We start from the raw sequence: 18,930 nt of genomic DNA, 5'->3' as shown, positions 1-18,930 counted from the left end.
TCTGTGTCCTTGTATGAAAAGTTTTTGTGCTCTGGAGTTATCAAAAAACAGTTGTTTAACAGCAGTCTTTCTAAATTCATGCATATTACCAAGGTAGTCCCTTATTTTAGGAACAGCACACTACGTTGAGATGTGTAAAGCTCTCCTCAATAAACCAGCACAATATCAACAGCAAAAAGGTGAGAGCACCACAGCTAGAGCAGGTCTTTGTAATACAAATTTTAATTCAGTAGTAAGTGCTTTCACGCCCCAACAGACGCTTCTTCAGACTTTAATGAATACACAACATAAAATCACCTACATTTATACTCATACATAAGCAATCAAGCAATTAAGCAATAAATTCATCAATCAATTAAGCTTAATTCAACCACTGGTGAGTTTCCTAAGGAACATAATATAAAAACATTTCTATAATTGACTGATCAAAAGTCATGCTACAACTCAAAATATAAAATATCTGGTGCAGGATAGTTGTTCAAATATATGTGCATATTGAAAATATCAATAAATAAATACATTAAAAAAAAAAAAAAAAATATATATATATATATATATATATATATATATATATGTATGTATAAAAGCCTATCTAACATATCTATACAAATATAAATATATATAAAGCACATTAAGTAATATGAATCAATGCATACAATATAGAAAATGTGAAGGCATTTAAATAATTGTTATAAAAATAAATATATGTGTATACATAAACTCACATAGCTCATAACGATATACAAAAAAAATATATATATATATATATATATATATATATATATATAAATATATGTGTGTGCATACACATGTACACACAAATAAATACATTCATTCATAAAAATTCTTTAAAAATTCACAGATAAAAAAAACATATATATATATATATATATATATATATATATATATATATATATATACATACATACATGAAAAGTGCACATGTATAAAAAAATGCATAGTACATAGAAAACTGTGCACACGTTACTCAGTGCTTCAGTGTTGAAGCATTGAGTAACGTGTGCACAATTTTCTATGTACTATGCATTTTTTATACATGTGCACTTTTCATGTATGTATATATATATTTTTATCTGTGAATTTTTAAAGAATTTTTATGAATTAATGTATTTATGTGTGTGTACATGTGTATACACATATATATATTTTCTGTATATCGTTATGAACTATGTGAGTTTATGTATATACGTATGTATATATATATATATTTATAACAATTAATTATTTAAATGCCTTCACATTTTCTATATTATATGCATTGATTCATATTACTTAATGTGCTTTATATATATTTATATTTGCATAGATAGATATGCTAGGCTTTTATATATATATATATATATATTTTTTTTTGTATGTATTTATTGATATTTTCAATATTTTCAATATGCAGATATATATTTGAACAACTATCCTGCACCAGATATTTTATATTTTGAGTTGTAGCATGACTTTTGATCAGTCATTGATACAAATGTTTTTATATTATGTTCCTTAGGAAACTCACCAGTGGTTGAAATAAGCTTAATTGATTGATGAATTTATTGCTTGATTGCTTACGTATGAGTATAAATGTAGGTGATTTTATGTTGTGTATTCATTAAAGTCTAAAGAAGCGTCCGTTGGGGCATGAAAGCGCGTACTACTGAATTAAAATTTGTATTACAAAGACCTGCTCTAGCTGTGGTGCTCTCTCCTTTTTGCTGTTGATATAGTCCCTTATTTTCTCTTTTGCACTCTGCAGTTGTGCTGCTTCTTGTTCTGAGAGATTCTCCCTATTTTGAAAAACTTTAATCTGTCAGTCCATCTAAATAATTCTTGTTAGTAAGGAGAAAGAATACTTGATACCACTGTCCATAGAAAACTGAGATATTATCTTAAAAGATCAAAATGTTACTGAACCTCTGATCAGCTGCTCATGTTTGTGAAGGTAAGAAAAAGGGACAACCTCTGTCAAAACTGACCATTTACAAATGGTTGTCTCAGGCTATTGTCTGTTGTTATTCCCACCACAACAAAAGTATTCCAGACAGGGTCAAGGCAAAGTCTACCAGAGCCTTGGTTTCATCAGTAGCTTTTTGGAAAGGGTTGCACTTTGAAAGTATTCAAGAAGTAGAAACTTGGTCCTCTGTACATACCTTTACAAAGCACTACAAGCTAGATTCCTTTTTCAAATCTAAGTCTGGCTTTGCTAGGACCACCCACCTTCCCCTTTCACCTCACAGATGTTCTAAGCTATAATAATCTACCCATATAGCTTAGGCTACTGCAGCAGTGACTAATATGATCAGCATAGTGCCCTTGTTTAAATAAACTTACCACAACAGCAGCTGTTCAAATGATCACTGCTGCAGCAGCCACTACCCTCACCCCCAGTGTTTTTGGTGTTTTTATGCCAGGGTGCAGATAAATGTTTTTGTTGTACATAGCAATGTTGTTACAAGAATTAGCCTTCCTGTCTCAGTTGGCATGAAAGCTCGGAAGGGTTTGCTGCCCAAACTAGTCTTTTAGCCAGCTCAGCTTAAGTTGTCTAATGGTTTGGGTGCATGAGAGGTGCCCTAAAGGTTTAGAACCTGATCAGCTGTTACATCCTTAGCAGGACGTAACTTGTATAGCTTAGGCTACTGCAGTAATCAATATGATGAACACTGAGGTAGCACCTTTTCCAGTGGATATTAAAAGATGGTACCATAGGTTCCTTAGATACTGCCAGACTTTCCTTGTGCAGACTAGCCAGTGGAACCACAAGGATAAAGGCTGATATGTGCTCACAGCCTGCTAAATGACCCATGCTAACAACATTTTATTTATTTATTTATTTATTTTTGCTATAGCTGAATTTTTCTCTGGAGGAAGGAACAGCCTGAACCTCATGTGTGTCCTGGCAGAAATCGCCTCTTTTTTTTTTTTTTTTTTTTTTTTTGGCGGGCGGGGGGGGGGGGGTTCATACTGCAAGTAAACATTCTCCTGGTGAAATGTGGAGCCAAAGCTGCACCAAAAACAGCAAGGGCTGAGACAGGCATCAGTGGAACAAATCCACCAAAGAAAGGCATCTGATCTAAAAGAAGAACAGTACAAGGTTCAGCAGCCCAAAGTTTTTAGTGCACAAAAGAAAAAGTTGTTTCTGCATCAGAGCTAGAAGGTTCCTACAGAAAAACTAACAAAAGCCAAAGAAGAGTGATCCTGAGCCATGTGCCTCAGGCTGGCCCTCTGTATATGCCTGGGAACTGATGTCTGGCTATGCAACAAAAAAAGTCTGTCAAGGCCAGAATCTTACTGTCACCCTCCAGTGGAGTTACAAGAAAAGGAGATGTCAGAGACACGGGCTAAACAAAGGCTGTGCCACTCCAAGGTGGAGGTCGTCAGGCACCTTAAGACTTGACAAAATCTTAAAGGGCTTAAGCTATACGTCTGCAGAAACTTTGCAGCTACATTTTTTAAGCATGGTATAACAGCTTATGAAATACCTGCTCACAGCTACAGAAGATGAGTCTCCTTCAGAAAAGAGCAGTAATACAAGACCTTTATGCTCTAAAAAAAACCTCAGCTTATGTGACATTTGAATCAGGGTCTTTCTGTTTAAATAAAGTGCAATACTTTGACACTTTATGGATTGCATTAAGGCAGACTAAATACAGGCGATGAAAATTAGTGGCAACTGTCAGGAACGGGCACACACACACTGGCGACATTTTACTGAAATATCACTGGCCTCAGAAAGATCTAAACATACAAAAGCAAAAAAAGTGCAGTAAATAATAGCACCACATCATACTAGGTACTGGAGGTCACCAGGATGAACTAATGAACAGAATTCTGATCACATGATGCAGCAAAAGATGAAATGAAGATGACATATGGGGCTATCCCCCTTTAGACCATACACTTTACTGAAGTCCATGATGTAAGATGTCTATCCACAATTAGGGTGGACACCTGAAACTATAGACGTCATGCTAGATTGTCGGACATTCACATATTGTGTCAATCCTCATTCACTCTGAATGGTACCATAACAGGCAGCCTTACCAATGACCATCATTATGCATCAACTGGAGCAAAACATTCACTATACCACCATCACTGAAGGTCTTCTGACATACCAACAACTGGTGCCTATCACTTCTAAAGTGGCTTACCTTTATAAGCACATTTTCTCATGAGCCTACATGTAAAAATGTTGTTAGGCTCAATTGGTGGTGACTTTTATGTTGTACAGGTATTTGTTGCATCTGTCCTTTTCCACAATTATGGTCCCCAGAATTACTCTTTTAACAGTGGTTACCCTAGCCTTTTATGTGAGTAGTCAAGTGTATTTAAGAAAATGAGAAGGAAATGTGTTTTAACATTTCCTTAATGTCTCCTCAAACCTCTTCTGAATACTTTTACTTATGATCCTCTAGTGCCAATGCCTGCCTCTTATCATTGTGTCCTCTTCTCTAGCTTTTTCTAATTTTACAACACTTTCATTTATATTATTAACCACCATTTTGTTACCTCACTCCTGCTATTACTCTACATAGCCATTGTATTTCTGTATGCATTTTTTGTATGTAGTATTCCTGCTATAAGTAAATAAAGAAGCAACATCACATGAAAGTTATTTTATTGACTGATTTATGTACATATTACTGCCATCCTCAGAATTTTTAATCTTGTCTAGCACGCAGTGCATTATTCTAAACTCTCTATATTCCCAGGCAGTGAGTGAAATGGCTCCTTAAAGAACACGTTCTCTATCCTAGTTAATAAAAAATAAATAAATGCTAACTTTATCTTTTCTTGGAAATGAATTAGTCTTATGATAATTTATTATGAAAGGCCATTGAATCAAAAATATTTATTCAAAAGAATCCTTTAGGCAAGATATATACCCCAGTCTTGATTTACTATTTGCTTAATTTCCATAATCTGCGAATGCTCATAACAACAACATGGAGAATAAAAGCACAGAAAATATGATAAGATTTATCTGAGAGTTTCAGTATACTCTAGTAATAAAAACTGAAATTACAAATGCTTGCCAAAAAGTAAAAGAAAATGTACTGGGGCAGTCTTATATTTACATCAGATGTATGTCATAATGTGGTGTTACACCAAAGCATTAAACTGAAAAAAAAAACAGAATACAAAGCATTTTAAGTTTTACCCAATCTGATACAAGACTAAATTCAAAGCCATTCAAAAATAACTCACTAAAATAATCAAAAGCTTTACCTGAGGTAAAACATATTTAATAAAGCAATAAAAATAGCTATTTACCTGACTTTTGGAAGTAGGCTACTCTGATCCCAACCTATAACAAATGTCCTTCCACAAACATCAAAAGTTAAAAGATATCCTCATAAGCATACTGTGTAATGTGATGTCGAGAATCAAAAAACGTATCCAAGCAGACACAGGAAACTTCCCTCTCCAAGATCTAACCCAGTATGGTTTTGTCAAAGGTAAATCATGCATGCTTAACCTCAATTTCTTTTTGAGTGTGTGACTACCACCATGGAAGATGGCTTATCTGTTCATGCAGCTTACTTTGATCTGGGAAAAGTACTCAACATTACATCCCCCCATTACAAAATTGCACAAATTCAAAAGATTTAAAGGTAAACTAAGTCATTATAACTTGGATCTACAACTGGATACATGGTCATACGCAACAAGTAAGAATAGCAGGGCTCTTATCTTCACCATCCCATCACCACTGGAGTCCCTCAAGGCTCTGTCTAGGGATCAACTCCCTTCTAGTACACTTTTATCAGAAAACAAAACTGACTCCAATGTCTCACTCATCAAATGTGCAAATAACTGCAGACTCGCATTGTTATTAACCCAACTGATACCACCTCTCTTTAACATTAAAGAGACATGATGCAGTCGAAATGCTCTTACCTTCCATGTCAAAGAAATGCATCACTCTATCATTTGGTAAAACACAAATACCCACCAACAGCAGCTTTAAACACTACTGATGGGAAATACCTAAAAGCAGACAAAATAGCACAGTTGCGGCGTCCTTATAGATGATGACCATACCTCTCAACTTGTATTAAAAAAAAAAAATTCTGAACAACCCCAAAAACAATGGCAGGACAAAGGCCCAAAGATGGGAACAATTTTTAAATTTAGATCTTAAAGACTTAGAAATTCGCTAGAATAATGGGTTTTGCATCTGTAAGCATTTCCATTTCCCTGAAGGATATGAAGTCTAAAACTCAAATGTCTGCTGCTACTTAGAAACTTGAATTCTCAATAATTTGCCAGAAAACCCAAATTTTATGAGGAACAGACCAAAAATAGGGGTAAAAAAATCTGGACATTTGAGAGATATGATGGCTTTTCATCTGATAACCACACAGCTGCTAACTTCCACAAAACATACACTGTTGCCTTTCTGGTAATGTTTGAGGTTGCCATCTGGAGCAGTGAGGTAAATATCCCTCTGTACACAGCTCTTATCAGATCAATTACAGAACACTGAACCCTGTTTTGTAACCAAACCTTTTGGTACATAGCCCACACCACCTGTCAATCATTGGACCCCTCCCCAACAACCGTCCCAGAGGGCCAGAGAGTTCAACATTCAATCAAACAGCAATTAGGGGTGGTTTGACTTTTTTTTTTTTTTACTTACAACATTAACCCTAAACATACTTTGTAGAGTGCAGGGAGTGGACATGCAATAGGCTAACCACAGAGGATTTACCCTCACCTCTACAAGAGGTGTTCTTCCAAGCAAGTGTGCTCCTTTCCCCAGAGCATTAAGTGGTAGAAACCCTGGTCTCCACCACATAAACGACAGTACCTTGTCTACTCCTACAGTGCACCCTCCCCAGGAGAAGCATGTGAGTCACACCTCTTGAGAAGTAGATTCTATATGTGTGGGCAAATACACTAAGTTGCATGCTTCAGTATTGTGGTATGGTTGATTAAATACACATATGCACCAAAAATGTACAGAATTCTCTATGAGCAATCATTTCTTCACAGAACTCTTGAAGACAACCAGCGTATACATCTGAGAAAAGCTGATGAAACCGCTGACAAATCATCAAAGGCAAAAAAATAAATCCTTATTAACCAACTCCAGCAAATGAATTTCGAGTGTTAGTACAAGTATGCTGCATTCAGACAACTGTGGCATAAACAGATAAAGCCCTGACTATAGCAAAGGTGACTCTGGTTTGTTAAATGGCACAGGTGCTTGTAGGAACTGCTCCAGGAGGATATGAGTAAGTGAACATTGCCAGCTCACCCATCCTTGGGGGAAGGGAGGCAACTCTGGCTTGTTACACAGGTGAAACTTAAATGGGGAACTAGCTGTTTACCCACTAGATTTCTGAACCAGCAGAGCTCAAGCTATCAAAGTCCAATTGCACTAGTAGTCAGGAAATATTTAGCAAGCACAGACACACTTGCCCTTGGGAGGTAGGGAACAATGGCTAGGAGGAGCCACCAAGCATGAGGGAGTGATCCCAGCTTGACAGGGTAGGCTGTCCCCAGGACCACCAAGCTGGCCTGCTACTTATTATCTGATTCTTACTGGGGAATGAAGGGCAGGTATAAATGGACCATATGGATCTCGCCTAGCCCAGGAATATCCAGCTGCTGTTCCCCTTGAATGGGCCAAATGGCAAACATACAGGAGCCCTCAGACAAGGTGTTGAAGAAAAAAGAAAAAGGAGAACAGTGAAGGGATCCTTTCATTTATGGGCATGCCACTGCTGAATCAGAGTCCCTCAAAAATACATTTACAGAAGTCTGTGGTGCAGTGTCAGCTGGTGGTGGCAGAATCTAACACATCAATTGTCAGTTGAAGAACTTTCTTGAAGAATACCTTGAGTGTTACACAATATTTAGTGGAAAAAATCTTTGATTTATTGACTTACCTTAAAAGGCTGGAAGTGATGAGGAATGTTATTCTCAGACAAGAAGGAAACATCTCCATTCAGAAACAAGGCCACAACGTGCAACACACTCTGAGATGCTAGCCTGAAAGAGACAGAAATAATGTGAATAACTATACAATTGAAAAAGAACAACATGAGAGTAACTTCTCTGTTGTTTATACATTGGTATTGGATGATGTACATCAAAATTACTCTCACTGGAGAAATAAACTTCAAGAAATAGGTTCATAGGTTCATAGGTTCATAGGTTAGTACTAGGCTAACTGCTAGCCAATTATCCCTTGTGAGACTCAAACCCTGTACTTTGTGTTTGTAAGGCAAACACCTTAACCATTAGGCCACCCTCCCAACCCCCAATCCTTGGGGAATTGTCATACAAATCACTGTTTTGTAATACTATTCTCCAAGAAAACAAAAAACAAGGAAATCAAGCAGGGCAAACACATAGTTGCCATCATGAAGTCTAAAAGAAAGCTGAGGCATGTTACATTAAAGTCTGGGAGTTCGGCATGCAAGAAATGAAGATACATTTCAGTGTTTAACCTGGTCTCCTTGAAATGGTGCATGCTGTCTTAATTTCTTCAGTGCAAAAAGGAAACCCCTTTGACACAGCAATACAAAACTACTGAAAAGATAAGCAGTACAGAGAAGTTAAAAGGACAAGCAATAGCTCATCTGTACATTCAACACTCAAATGCAATGCTAGTAAACAAACAACAATGTTAGAAAAGGACCATTTTCTTCTTCTCAAGTATGTACCTCAGATAATACCCTACAGGATCATAGTTAACCAGGAAATTACAGTTATGTGATTAACAGTAGCTATCCAGGAAGGTGGCACTGCATTACATCCATCCATCCACAACTCCTTTTTCCCATCTTTGCACATGGGGTTGGGGTGTCACTTCAACAGTGACAATCATCTAGAGCAAAGGTTAAAACCACCGGGTGGCTAGCCCTGCTGTGGTAGTCCATTCACACCATGCACTCACTTGCACACACACACCTATGGCCAACTTAGTGTGTCTAATCTACCTATTGCATGACTTTGGAAATATGGGAGGAAACCGAAGCACCTTGAGTAAACCCATGTGAACACAGGGAGAATATGCAGACTCCATAAAGAATGTGCCCCAGCTAAGAAGTGAACAATGGAACCTCTTGCTGTGAAGTTACAACACTATCTGCTGTGCCAATGTGCCACCCCATTGACATAATCCTTTAATCTTTGTTCAACAGCCAAATGTGGATGTTCACCATTCTGGTCTGACTTCCATAGATTTGGCAGGCATACCCTGCCAGTAAAGTTGAGCTTCTCCTCCAACCCAGGTACTGCCCAAAGTAATGTTTAAAAGGAAAAAATGCTCAGGCCATTATTCAGTCCTGTATGGCAGAAAAACATCTGCATTTGCACCCTGGTTAGGGTTGTCTCTTGCCCTAGTCCTCGGTCTTTACAGACCATGAAGTCCTTAGACCAAAATTTATGCTCCCCTCTACTTGCCATTAGTGTAGTACACTGATAAAGGCTTCTTTATGGAAAGGGGAGGTTAGATACAAAATTACAGGGATCCATCTAAATGTTATGGAACACTTAAGATCTCTAATATCTAGGGCTTCCAAGGGGACTGTCTGACAGAACCCCAGGACATGAATGGAGGGAAACTGTACTGGAGTGGTTGCCACCTACTTGTACATTTACTGACATGATATAAGTTACTCAAACAACTGCACTATGATCATTGCCGTGATTACCACCTTAGTGTAATTCTTCACCCATGGCAACAGTATCAAAGCAGACGCATGAATAACCTGCAGGGAATAGACTAGATCATGTCTTGCAGAAAGGCTAAGGCAAAGTATGCCTTTATTTTGGAAGAGATATCCAGCTTTAGTGCTTGGAGAAAATATGCACAGGCATCAAAGCTATTGCTTCACACACACCCTAAGCAGCCTGAGGCAGAGACCTTCTCTTAAGGGGCCTGTCCTTCCTTTCTTTTAAAGTTTACCTTTCAGCCTTTGCAGCAGTTTTCTACTTGGATGCCTCCTTTATCAGCTCACTCTTTTTTCAAGCAGTTTTTAAATGAGGCAATTAAACCCAGTGGGATTTGAGCTTTGTTACCGAGAGATTGACCTCAGCACTCTCTTGAGCTCAGAGTCAGAGGCATAAGGCAGAAAAACTTTGTGTCCTTCATGCTATCAAGGCAAGTGAATCAGTCTCCAAGCATGTCACTTCTCTTGTGATTTTTGACAAGAAGTAACTGGGAGCTCCAATCAGAGCACACCTTGTTAGAATGTCTGTCAATACAGCTGCCTTCATAATGTAACTAAAGAAATGATCTCTTTGCAGTGGGACAGAGAATCCAGACTAACTGCCAGTACTTTAATGTTACTGTCTGCCAAAAAAGCAACTGCTAGAAAATGGAAATCAAAATCTATTACAAATGCAAAGGAAGCTCTGGATACTGTAAAGGAGAAAAAATAACTGGAGGTGGGATCTTTAGAAAAGGGAAGAAGCAAATTTCACTGAAAAATGAATTTGTGCAAACAGAACATGCATAATAATGTATAAGGGAAGTAAGGTTTAAGGGAAGGCAGGAAATTGGAAACTAAAGTAATTATGGAGTGAATGAAAATTGTTAAAATGTTGTGGCAGTTAGAACAAAGATTAAGGCTATGAGCTGTAAATATGCTTCCTGTGATACAGAGTTTGATTCTCTCAGCCTTCATTTGCTTCCTGTGTGACCTTGAACAAGTTATTTAATCAGGCAGTACTCTGGAGTGGTTGGGGAAACTGGTCTAGGCTCTCTAATGGTTGCCTGGACCACCTGTTTACTATGTACCTATTAAACATATGAGTATATTGCATGACAGTAACAACAGAAACTTATAATTAGTTTTTGTTTCTATTACTATATGCAAACTTCTAACAATTAAAAATATGACGGCTTAATAATGATGTTTAAAATACATCTTTACAGCTACCACTTTAAGAAGTTCCAAGCCAGATATGTCTTCTGAATTTGTAACTCCGGGAAGGGATGGAAGAGTAACTCACTATGTCTGCCAGCTAATTCACATCCCCTGGGATGTGAAATGCTGAAACATAGAGAGATATTGCCATCTATAGCCCACTGCAACACGCTACAAGTATCTCTCTATTCAAAGGGTGCGAACACAGGCCCACTTGCTTGTTTAGGTAACACACAATGGACTGATTGTTACACTGAATAAAGAGGGCCCCAGGAAAGTACAGTTGTGTAAGTAAATTTTCTATCACAGAAGATGCTTGAATAGATCCCTGTTACAGAAGCAAATACTTGTATGGGACATATATGGCCAAGAACTGGAAGTCTAGGCCTGTATAAGAAAGCTTTTGGGCGCCTTCCATGTGCAGTGTGTGTCTGAAGAAGTTCAACTATAAGCGGATACAGAAGCAAGTGAACAGGCTCAAAAATTCAGAGCTTTCTTGCCTCTCTGAAAAATGGAGCTGTGACATGAAAGCAAACTGAACAAGTTGTCAGTTTGAATATTTACACGCTAGGAGAAAAGTGGGACGGAGAAGGGAACCCCCACCCTGGTTAAAAAATATCTCCAGAAAGGAAAAATAAACAGAACAAGATGGGGGGTGGGCAGAAGTGCTGCAGCACTACAACAGCAATCTATACAAACATGTATTGTTATGGTCAAGTTTACTCACACAACTGTATACTATTGCTTATCATTAGACCACTGCTGCAGTAGCATAGAGCTACATCGGACAAATGCCAAAGTCTAAATCGCCAGGGAGGAGGAAGACTAAGGACCAGAGTCTAGGAGCCCTTGCAGAATAGATTTAGCAAATCCTGTTCTTGCCCAGGAATGAGAGTAAATTTTGTAATGTTTGGTGAAAGTGTGAACAGTAAAAACACGTAACTGCCAAAAGAACAATTCTAGAGTCCCAACACTTTCCAAAAAGCCTTAGAAGTACCCATAGCACTTTTAGCATGAGCTTAAGTCTTTTGAAATAGGGACTTACCATAACAGTAACAAAAATGTACAGAATAGGATGACGTTTTAGAAGTTGTCCGTTATGACACTGGTTGTCCTTTTTTATTTCCATCAAAAGACATGAACAGTGGGACTGAAGTTCTAAAATACTTTGTTCTGTCAAAGTATCTGAGTTGCCTATGAACATTCAAAGTATGTAGGATTCTCTCCACAGTGTCTTTATTTTATTTATTAATTTATATTTATTTTACACTTAACGGGAAATTCTGACTGGGACAGAGCCCATTTTCAGTGGAGGCCTGGTGAGAAATGGTCCAGATGCATGTCTTCAGAATGTGAGAGGAAACTGGCGCATCCGGACGAAACCCAAGTGAACACAGGGAGGACATGCAGACTCTTCAGAGAAGGCACCCCAGCCAAGAAATGAACCAGAGAATATCTTGCTGTGAGGCAACAACTGCTGCATCACTACGTCACTCAATGGTCTTTAGGTTCAATATTTGTTTAGAGCAAATTCTGAGACCACTTTAGCACAAAGGAAGGATCAGTTCTTATGCTACCCTGTCCCCATGAAATATGAGTAAGAGTTGGTTTACCATCAAAGCTTGCAAAAGTGGTATTCTGCCAGCCAAAGTCAGAGCAGTAAGACAGTTTTCCAAGTCAAGAATTTCTAATTAGCTTAATGGGCTGGTTCAAAGGGTGGTAAATTGAGTTTTTCTATGCAACAACTGAAATCACAAGGAGGAGACACCTTTTTTCTTGGTGACAGATATGCAAAACCCTAACAGAAATTGTTTTATTTAGAATAAAGAAGAAAGGAGGGGATCTAAAGACAGGCATGCAAAAATGGCCAAATGTAATTTTTTACAGATGATTAAGAAAGGGCTGACTTGAGCAATTCAAACCGTTAGTGGAGAACCAAGGGGCTTCTGCCTTGAAAATTTTTTTTTGTGGCAGAAATGAGAAAATCTCTTCCTTTTGGCTACAGAGTATTTCCTAGCGGCAGGTGTCCTGGCCTATTTTAATACCCGCTATACATCCATGGAGAAAATGTACATTAGAGGGATCAAAATTCTATCATCCAAGAAGTCAAATGCAGGTTCTGCAAGTTGGGGTGTATCAGTGATCCCTTTTCCTGTGTGAGAAGATTCATCCTGTGGGGAGGGTTGTGGTAATTTCCCTTTGTCATTTTCATGAGAAGGAAAAAACATTGTTGACTGAGCCAAAAAAAAAAAAAAAAAACTCTGGTTATCAAAGCAAAGGTGGAAAGGCATAAAGGTACTTTCTTGCTCACAGGAAGGTAAAGAAAACAGGTTTACAAGCCTTTTTTGCAAGGAGTTCTGAAGTAGAATCTCTTTAAACTGTCCACTGTGATTGGAGGCAAACAGATCTGTCTGGGGAGTTCCCCACATGTGGATAATTTCTTATAAGACCCCAAATGTAACAGCCATTCATGGGGCTCTGTCCTGGATCTATTGAAAAGTTCCTGTAACTGTGTTTTGTTTTGATATAATATAACCAGCCTGAGGGGCAGACTGTGTTGACTTGTGATTTCCCAGGCTATCATGGCTAGTCTTCACAGGAGGGTATGATCTGATTTACCTTGTTTATTTATGTATCACATCACAGTTGTGTCATCTACTACTATCAATAAAGGTCCTACAGTCCACAAATGGTTCAAGGTTTTCAAAGCATTTATCAAGGCCATCATTTCTTTGATATTCATATATATATATATATATATATATATATATATATATATAAATATACACACATTTTATATATATACACACACACACACACACACACATACATATACATACATACATACATATATATATATATATATATATATATATATATATATATACATATATAGATAGATAGATATTCACACATATCTGGTCCTAAGCCCCCTAAACTTTGAACCACTTGGAAACTAGCCACCAAGCAACGATGAACACATTCGTGATTACAAATTGATAAGGAGGTTGGGAGGATATGGGAGACATGGATTTGGAATGGTTTGGTCTGTCCACCATAAAAGGGTCTGCCTGACAAAGTTCAGCACTGGGACAGAAAAAGATAGAGGATGCAAATCCATATTTATTTATTTCTGGTTTGATGACCGGGGAGGTCCACTGGGCTCAAGGAGCCCATTTTCAGTGGAGGACCAGGGAGAAAAGCTCCATAAAACTCAGTAACAATAAGCAAAAAAGTAATATTACATATCCATAATACATAGTAAACAATAAGCAAAAAAGTATTATTACATAGTAAAACGTATCGGGGTACAATCAGAAAATAGTGGAACATGCATTACATACATACATATGTACTAGAACTGGGACAAGTTGAACAGATGATTAGTTGCACTTAGGAAGTAGATGATGAAAGCAAGTTTATAAAAATAACAATTTCAATTCATTTGAATGTAGTTATTCATTTGAACGTAGTTATAGACTGACATTTGTAAACACTAATTTGCATAGAGGGGGTGAATATAGGTGGAAAGTACATTATTTAAAAAGTATAGATCTGGGACAGACAGTTGAGAACTAGAAAAAGTGGGGCGCATACATCACCATTCAGGATAAGAAGTGTGGATGTTTTTAGTTCAACAGCATCAAACTTTATGAATTGCCAGTAGAGAGAATCATCCCCAGAAGGGGGAAAGAGGACAGCTAGTAAGCTACTTACAATATATACATTTAAGATATAGATGTTAAATTGTTATATTCAGAGTGAGGCTACTGTTTTAGGTAATCAGTATGGAGTACATTAACTTGTAGTAGGGACATTAGTGGGCTAGGTGGGTTGAGTGCAACTGAATTTCCAATTTTGGGTGAGGTGGGAATGGAGCTACGTTCTGAAGTGTTCAAAGTTTTCTGAGGTTCTTAGAGTGGGAGGGAGGGAATTCCATTTATTTGCTAGGGAAAATGATAGGAGAAGTTGACCAGAGGGACAGTTAGGTTTGCATACAGAAAGTAGATTTTGGTGGGCAGATCTTAGTGTTCTGTGAGGGGTGTATGACGGTAAGATGTTAGAGCTGGGCATCTAGTGGGTTTAAAAATTAGTTTGTGGGCTGTAGTGAGTTGGGAAGTTCTAGCCAATTTAACTGGGGGAGAGATATACAGTGGTGGGAGGTGTATTTGGATTTAGTGGCAAATTTGGAGATTTTGTTGTAACAGATTCCCAGTTTAGAAGAGATAGAGGAGGATAGGTTAGTTAGAAGAGGAGCACCGTACAAAAGTGATGGTAGGTAGTGGCAAGTGTTTGTCTTGTAGAAGGAGAGAAAGTGGGAGTTTCTGTACAACATTCCAAGTTTCTGATGTGTTTTCTTAATATTTAGCTGAATACGAGTATCGAATTTTAGGTGTTCATCAATAGTAACCCCAAGAAGTTTAGCAGAGGGAACAACTTCTATGGAGGAGTTGACATGACTGATAATTTTGAAAGAGTTTTTGTTGACAGTGAGGGATTTAGAGGGAAAGAAAAGTAGTATCTTAGATTTATTGGCATTTATGGAGAGGTGGTTTTGAAGCATCCAGTTCTCAGTAGTTGAGAAGGTGATTTGAGTTTTCGTTTGAGCTCTGGTAGGTTAGAAGCGGAGCAGACTAGAGTTGAGTCGTAGACTAGAGTTGAGTCGCCTGCGTATTGTACTATCTTAGTGTTTGGGATGGCTGCATGGAAATTATTAATGACTATATTAAAGAGCATTGGGCCAAGTATGGATCCTTGGGGAACCCCGGTTGGGGTGGGCAGGAAGGCAGAGGTGCCAGTTTGCCATTTCACTGCCTGAGATCTGTCAGCGAGACAGCTACTGAACCAGGTTAGGGTATTTTGGGAGAGATTAAGGTTAGAAAGGTGTTTAAGGAAGTGGGAATGGGAGATGGTGTAAAATGCTTTGGAGAGATCAAGGACTGTAGATACAATTTCTCTAGAGTCACGGACGTGGTTTATTATGCCTAAGTAAGAGAGAAGAGCAGTTATTGAACTGTGGCCAGGACGGAAACCATGTTTTGTAGGGGTGAACCGTTGATTATTGATAAGGAAAGACATGAGCTGGAGGTGGATGCATTTTTCAAGAATTTTTGAGATTGGGGAGAAAATGGCTACAGGTCGGAAGTTTTAGATGTTATCTTTGCCACCTTTGTGGAGGGGTAGGATAAAGGCAGAGCGCCACAGTTTGGGGACATAAGATTCCTGTATGGATCTGTTAATGAAAATGCTGATAAAGAATGCGATACCATCAGCTGGTAGTTTTAGGAATAGTGAGGGGATACTGTCAGGGGCGTTGGAGCATGGCTTAAGTTTGGAGAAAATTTTTTTTACGCATTTGGTGGATATGGGTTTGAGTTGAAACGTAGGAAGATTGTTGGGGATGGAAGGTTTGATAGAGGTTAGGGAAGAGGGTTTGAAGGTAGGGGAGGGGTCGTGATTTGGGAAGGTCTTGGTGAGTTCTGCTATAGAGTTGGTAAAGAAGGAGTTGAACAGAGTGGCTATTTCTAGGTCAGGTTTGCTGGTGTCAGGGCAAGGATTTTGTTTGGTCCCTGGGTTTAGAAGAGAGTTGATGGAGTTCCAGAATTGTTTAGGGTTTTTGGAGTGATTATCTTGGAGTTTGGTATAGTACGATTTTTTATCTTTTATTATCAGTTTTTTGGTAGGTTGCGGAGTTGCTTATATTTCAGAAGGGTGTCAGGGTGTTTATTGTGGTGGTAAGTTTCCAGGTCTTGTCTTTTTGCTGCATAAGTGTTTTAGCATCTTTAGTTAGCCATGGGGCAGAGTTGGGTTTTATACATTTTGTTCTAGGTGGGGCTTGGGAGTTCAGGGTATTTAAGAAGTTTGAGTTAATGAAATCTACGGCATTATCTAGAGGAAGAGTCTTTAGGCTGTCCCAGTTTGTGTGTTTGAAGGAGATGGAAAAAGTTGTGGGATTAAAGTTAGTGAGGTTTCGGGTCTGGATGTATTGGTGTAGGTGAGGAGTGGAGGGGGTTGCTCTAAGAATGAAGGCTAGCAAATAGTCACTCATGGAGTCTGGTAGGGTGCCTGAGTGTGAGATTTTATTTGGGTGGGAGGCAAGCATCCAGTCAAGAGTGGACCCTGGGGGGTCGTTTTTATTTGGTCTGGTAATGTCACTTATAAGTTGTGTTAAGTTAAATAGCTTGATAGATATGGAGGGAGTTTTGGAATTAATTTTGTTCCAGTCAATGTTCACATCCCCTAATATGTATGTTTCTGTCTTGAGAAACCACTGCATTCTCTGCATATGTAATCTGGCTAAGAGAAACATCAGGTAGTGGAAGTTATATATCCCTGTGTTCCTAAGATAATCCCTTGCAGTAGTTACTGCTGGGAAAACTGTAGGGAATAAAGATGGTAAAATATAGTTTTTTTATGACAACAGATAAGCTATCATTGAAGCTGTGTCTAACAGGCAACCTGGAAATGTCATTCCTTGAGAACAAATAACAGTTAACTTTTCCAGACAGAGAAGGAAACCCAGGTTATTCTTGACAAATTTGAAAAAAGTTTGCATAAGTAAGGCAACTATACAAACGGGATGGTTTGAATGCCCTGTTCTCTGCAAAAGGTGCTGATGAATTTTTGCGAATATCCTTGAAACTGCAAAAGGGTTAAAGAAGATAACTGAAAATGTAAACCAGAGATAAAAGCATAAATAACATCTGAAGTCTATGTGAATGGGTAAGTGATGATAGGCATCAGTGAAGTCCACAATCACCAAAAAAGGCAGAATGGGAATCAGATGTAAATAGTTTGGAGTTTAAGAATTTGGAATTTTGAAACTTTTATGAACAGACTGAAGAGACAGATCTAGTACAGGTCTCAATTTTCTCTCTTTTTAGGGTACTAGCAATATACTTGAGTAAAATCCCTTTCCCTGTTGAGACTTTGGAGCTGGTTCTATGACTCTTTGAGATAACATTTGGGAAAGGATGGGTAGGAGAAATGAGTTTGACTTTCTGCGTTTGAAGGAATTCACAGATTTGTAGGAGAAGATTTCCAATGCTGCTTGTATCCATTCTGGATAATCCCTTACACCCAGGACTCAGATGTGATTTGTTTTCAAAGATGGAGGCACAGAGAAAGATTGCTTGCAAGATTTAAAGGGTGGCCAAGAGGGGAGAGGTTGGGATTAGAAGACAGTCAAGCATTTCCTTGAACTATGACTGGATCTGGGTTGCACCTCCTTTTTTCTCTGAATTCCCTTGTCATTGTTTAATGCACTGATGCTTCTCAGACTTTTATTGGGACTGCTTAAATAGCTTTCTATAAAAGGGACCAGGACTAAAATGGTAATTTCTGTCACACGTAGGACCCCTTGATGAGTTCTCCCCTCATTAAAATCTCTTTAAAAACATGGAGATACCAAATAATACTTCTTTGTCCAAGGGAGCAGTAGATGTCCCAATAAATCACTGCTGTGTAGCCAAAACTATTTGGGTCTTACCCCTGCAAATGGCCAGCTTGACAAAGCTTTGGGTGCCTTCCACATGCTCCAACTGTCAGGAGCTCAATGCAGTGCTCCTACAAAATGACAGCTGAGGTGTGAAAATCTTCAGAGCATTTCTTGTCAATGAGGGTGGCAAGAGGCCTGAATAATATGCTAGGAAACAACAGAGGTGTAAACAATACAAAAAACAGGAGTATTTAAGTCCACACCCTGGAAACAAGAAAGAAATTATACATAAAGGAGTCTGGAAGGAAGGGAGGTGGCTAAGATCCATTAGAACATCTACTATTATGGTAAGTTTTCTTATGCAACTGTATTATTTTTGAAATGTAGCAGTAACCTGAGCTACATGGGTTGATCACCACAGCTTAAGGAAGAAAGAATGAAGGGAGGAGGCCTAGAAACTAAGATTCCAGGAGTCCCTTGAGAATGGCTCCTAGAAAAGATGGTTTCTGGATCTGGAAGAGGACCTGCACTTTGTAGTGCTTTGTAAAAGTACGTTCCCAAGACCAAGTTGCTGCATCTAGAATACTTCCAAGG

At 38.4% G+C, this 18,930-nt stretch overlaps 1 protein-coding gene across 1 annotated transcript in view; it reads right to left on the bottom strand.

Annotated features, from left to right (window-relative positions):
- MMS19 (MMS19 homolog, cytosolic iron-sulfur assembly component) overlaps nt 1-18,930 on the bottom strand; it is a 2,295,919-nt gene that overhangs the window by 694,028 nt on the left and 1,582,961 nt on the right. Inside the window, exon 19 of the mRNA XM_044055580.1 lies at nt 7,908-8,010. Coding sequence (XP_043911515.1) covers nt 7,908-8,010 — 103 coding nt within the window. The remainder of the gene's footprint in view (nt 1-7,907; nt 8,011-18,930) is intronic.

Source organism: Protopterus annectens, chromosome 14.part0, assembly GCF_019279795.1.
Source record: "Protopterus annectens isolate FY-2018-M chromosome 14.part0, PAN1.0, whole genome shotgun sequence".
In the NCBI taxonomy this organism is placed as follows: domain Eukaryota; kingdom Metazoa; phylum Chordata; order Ceratodontiformes; family Protopteridae; genus Protopterus; species Protopterus annectens.
The sequence above is the reverse complement of the archived record's forward strand: the minus strand, read 5'-3'. Positions and strand labels throughout refer to the sequence as shown.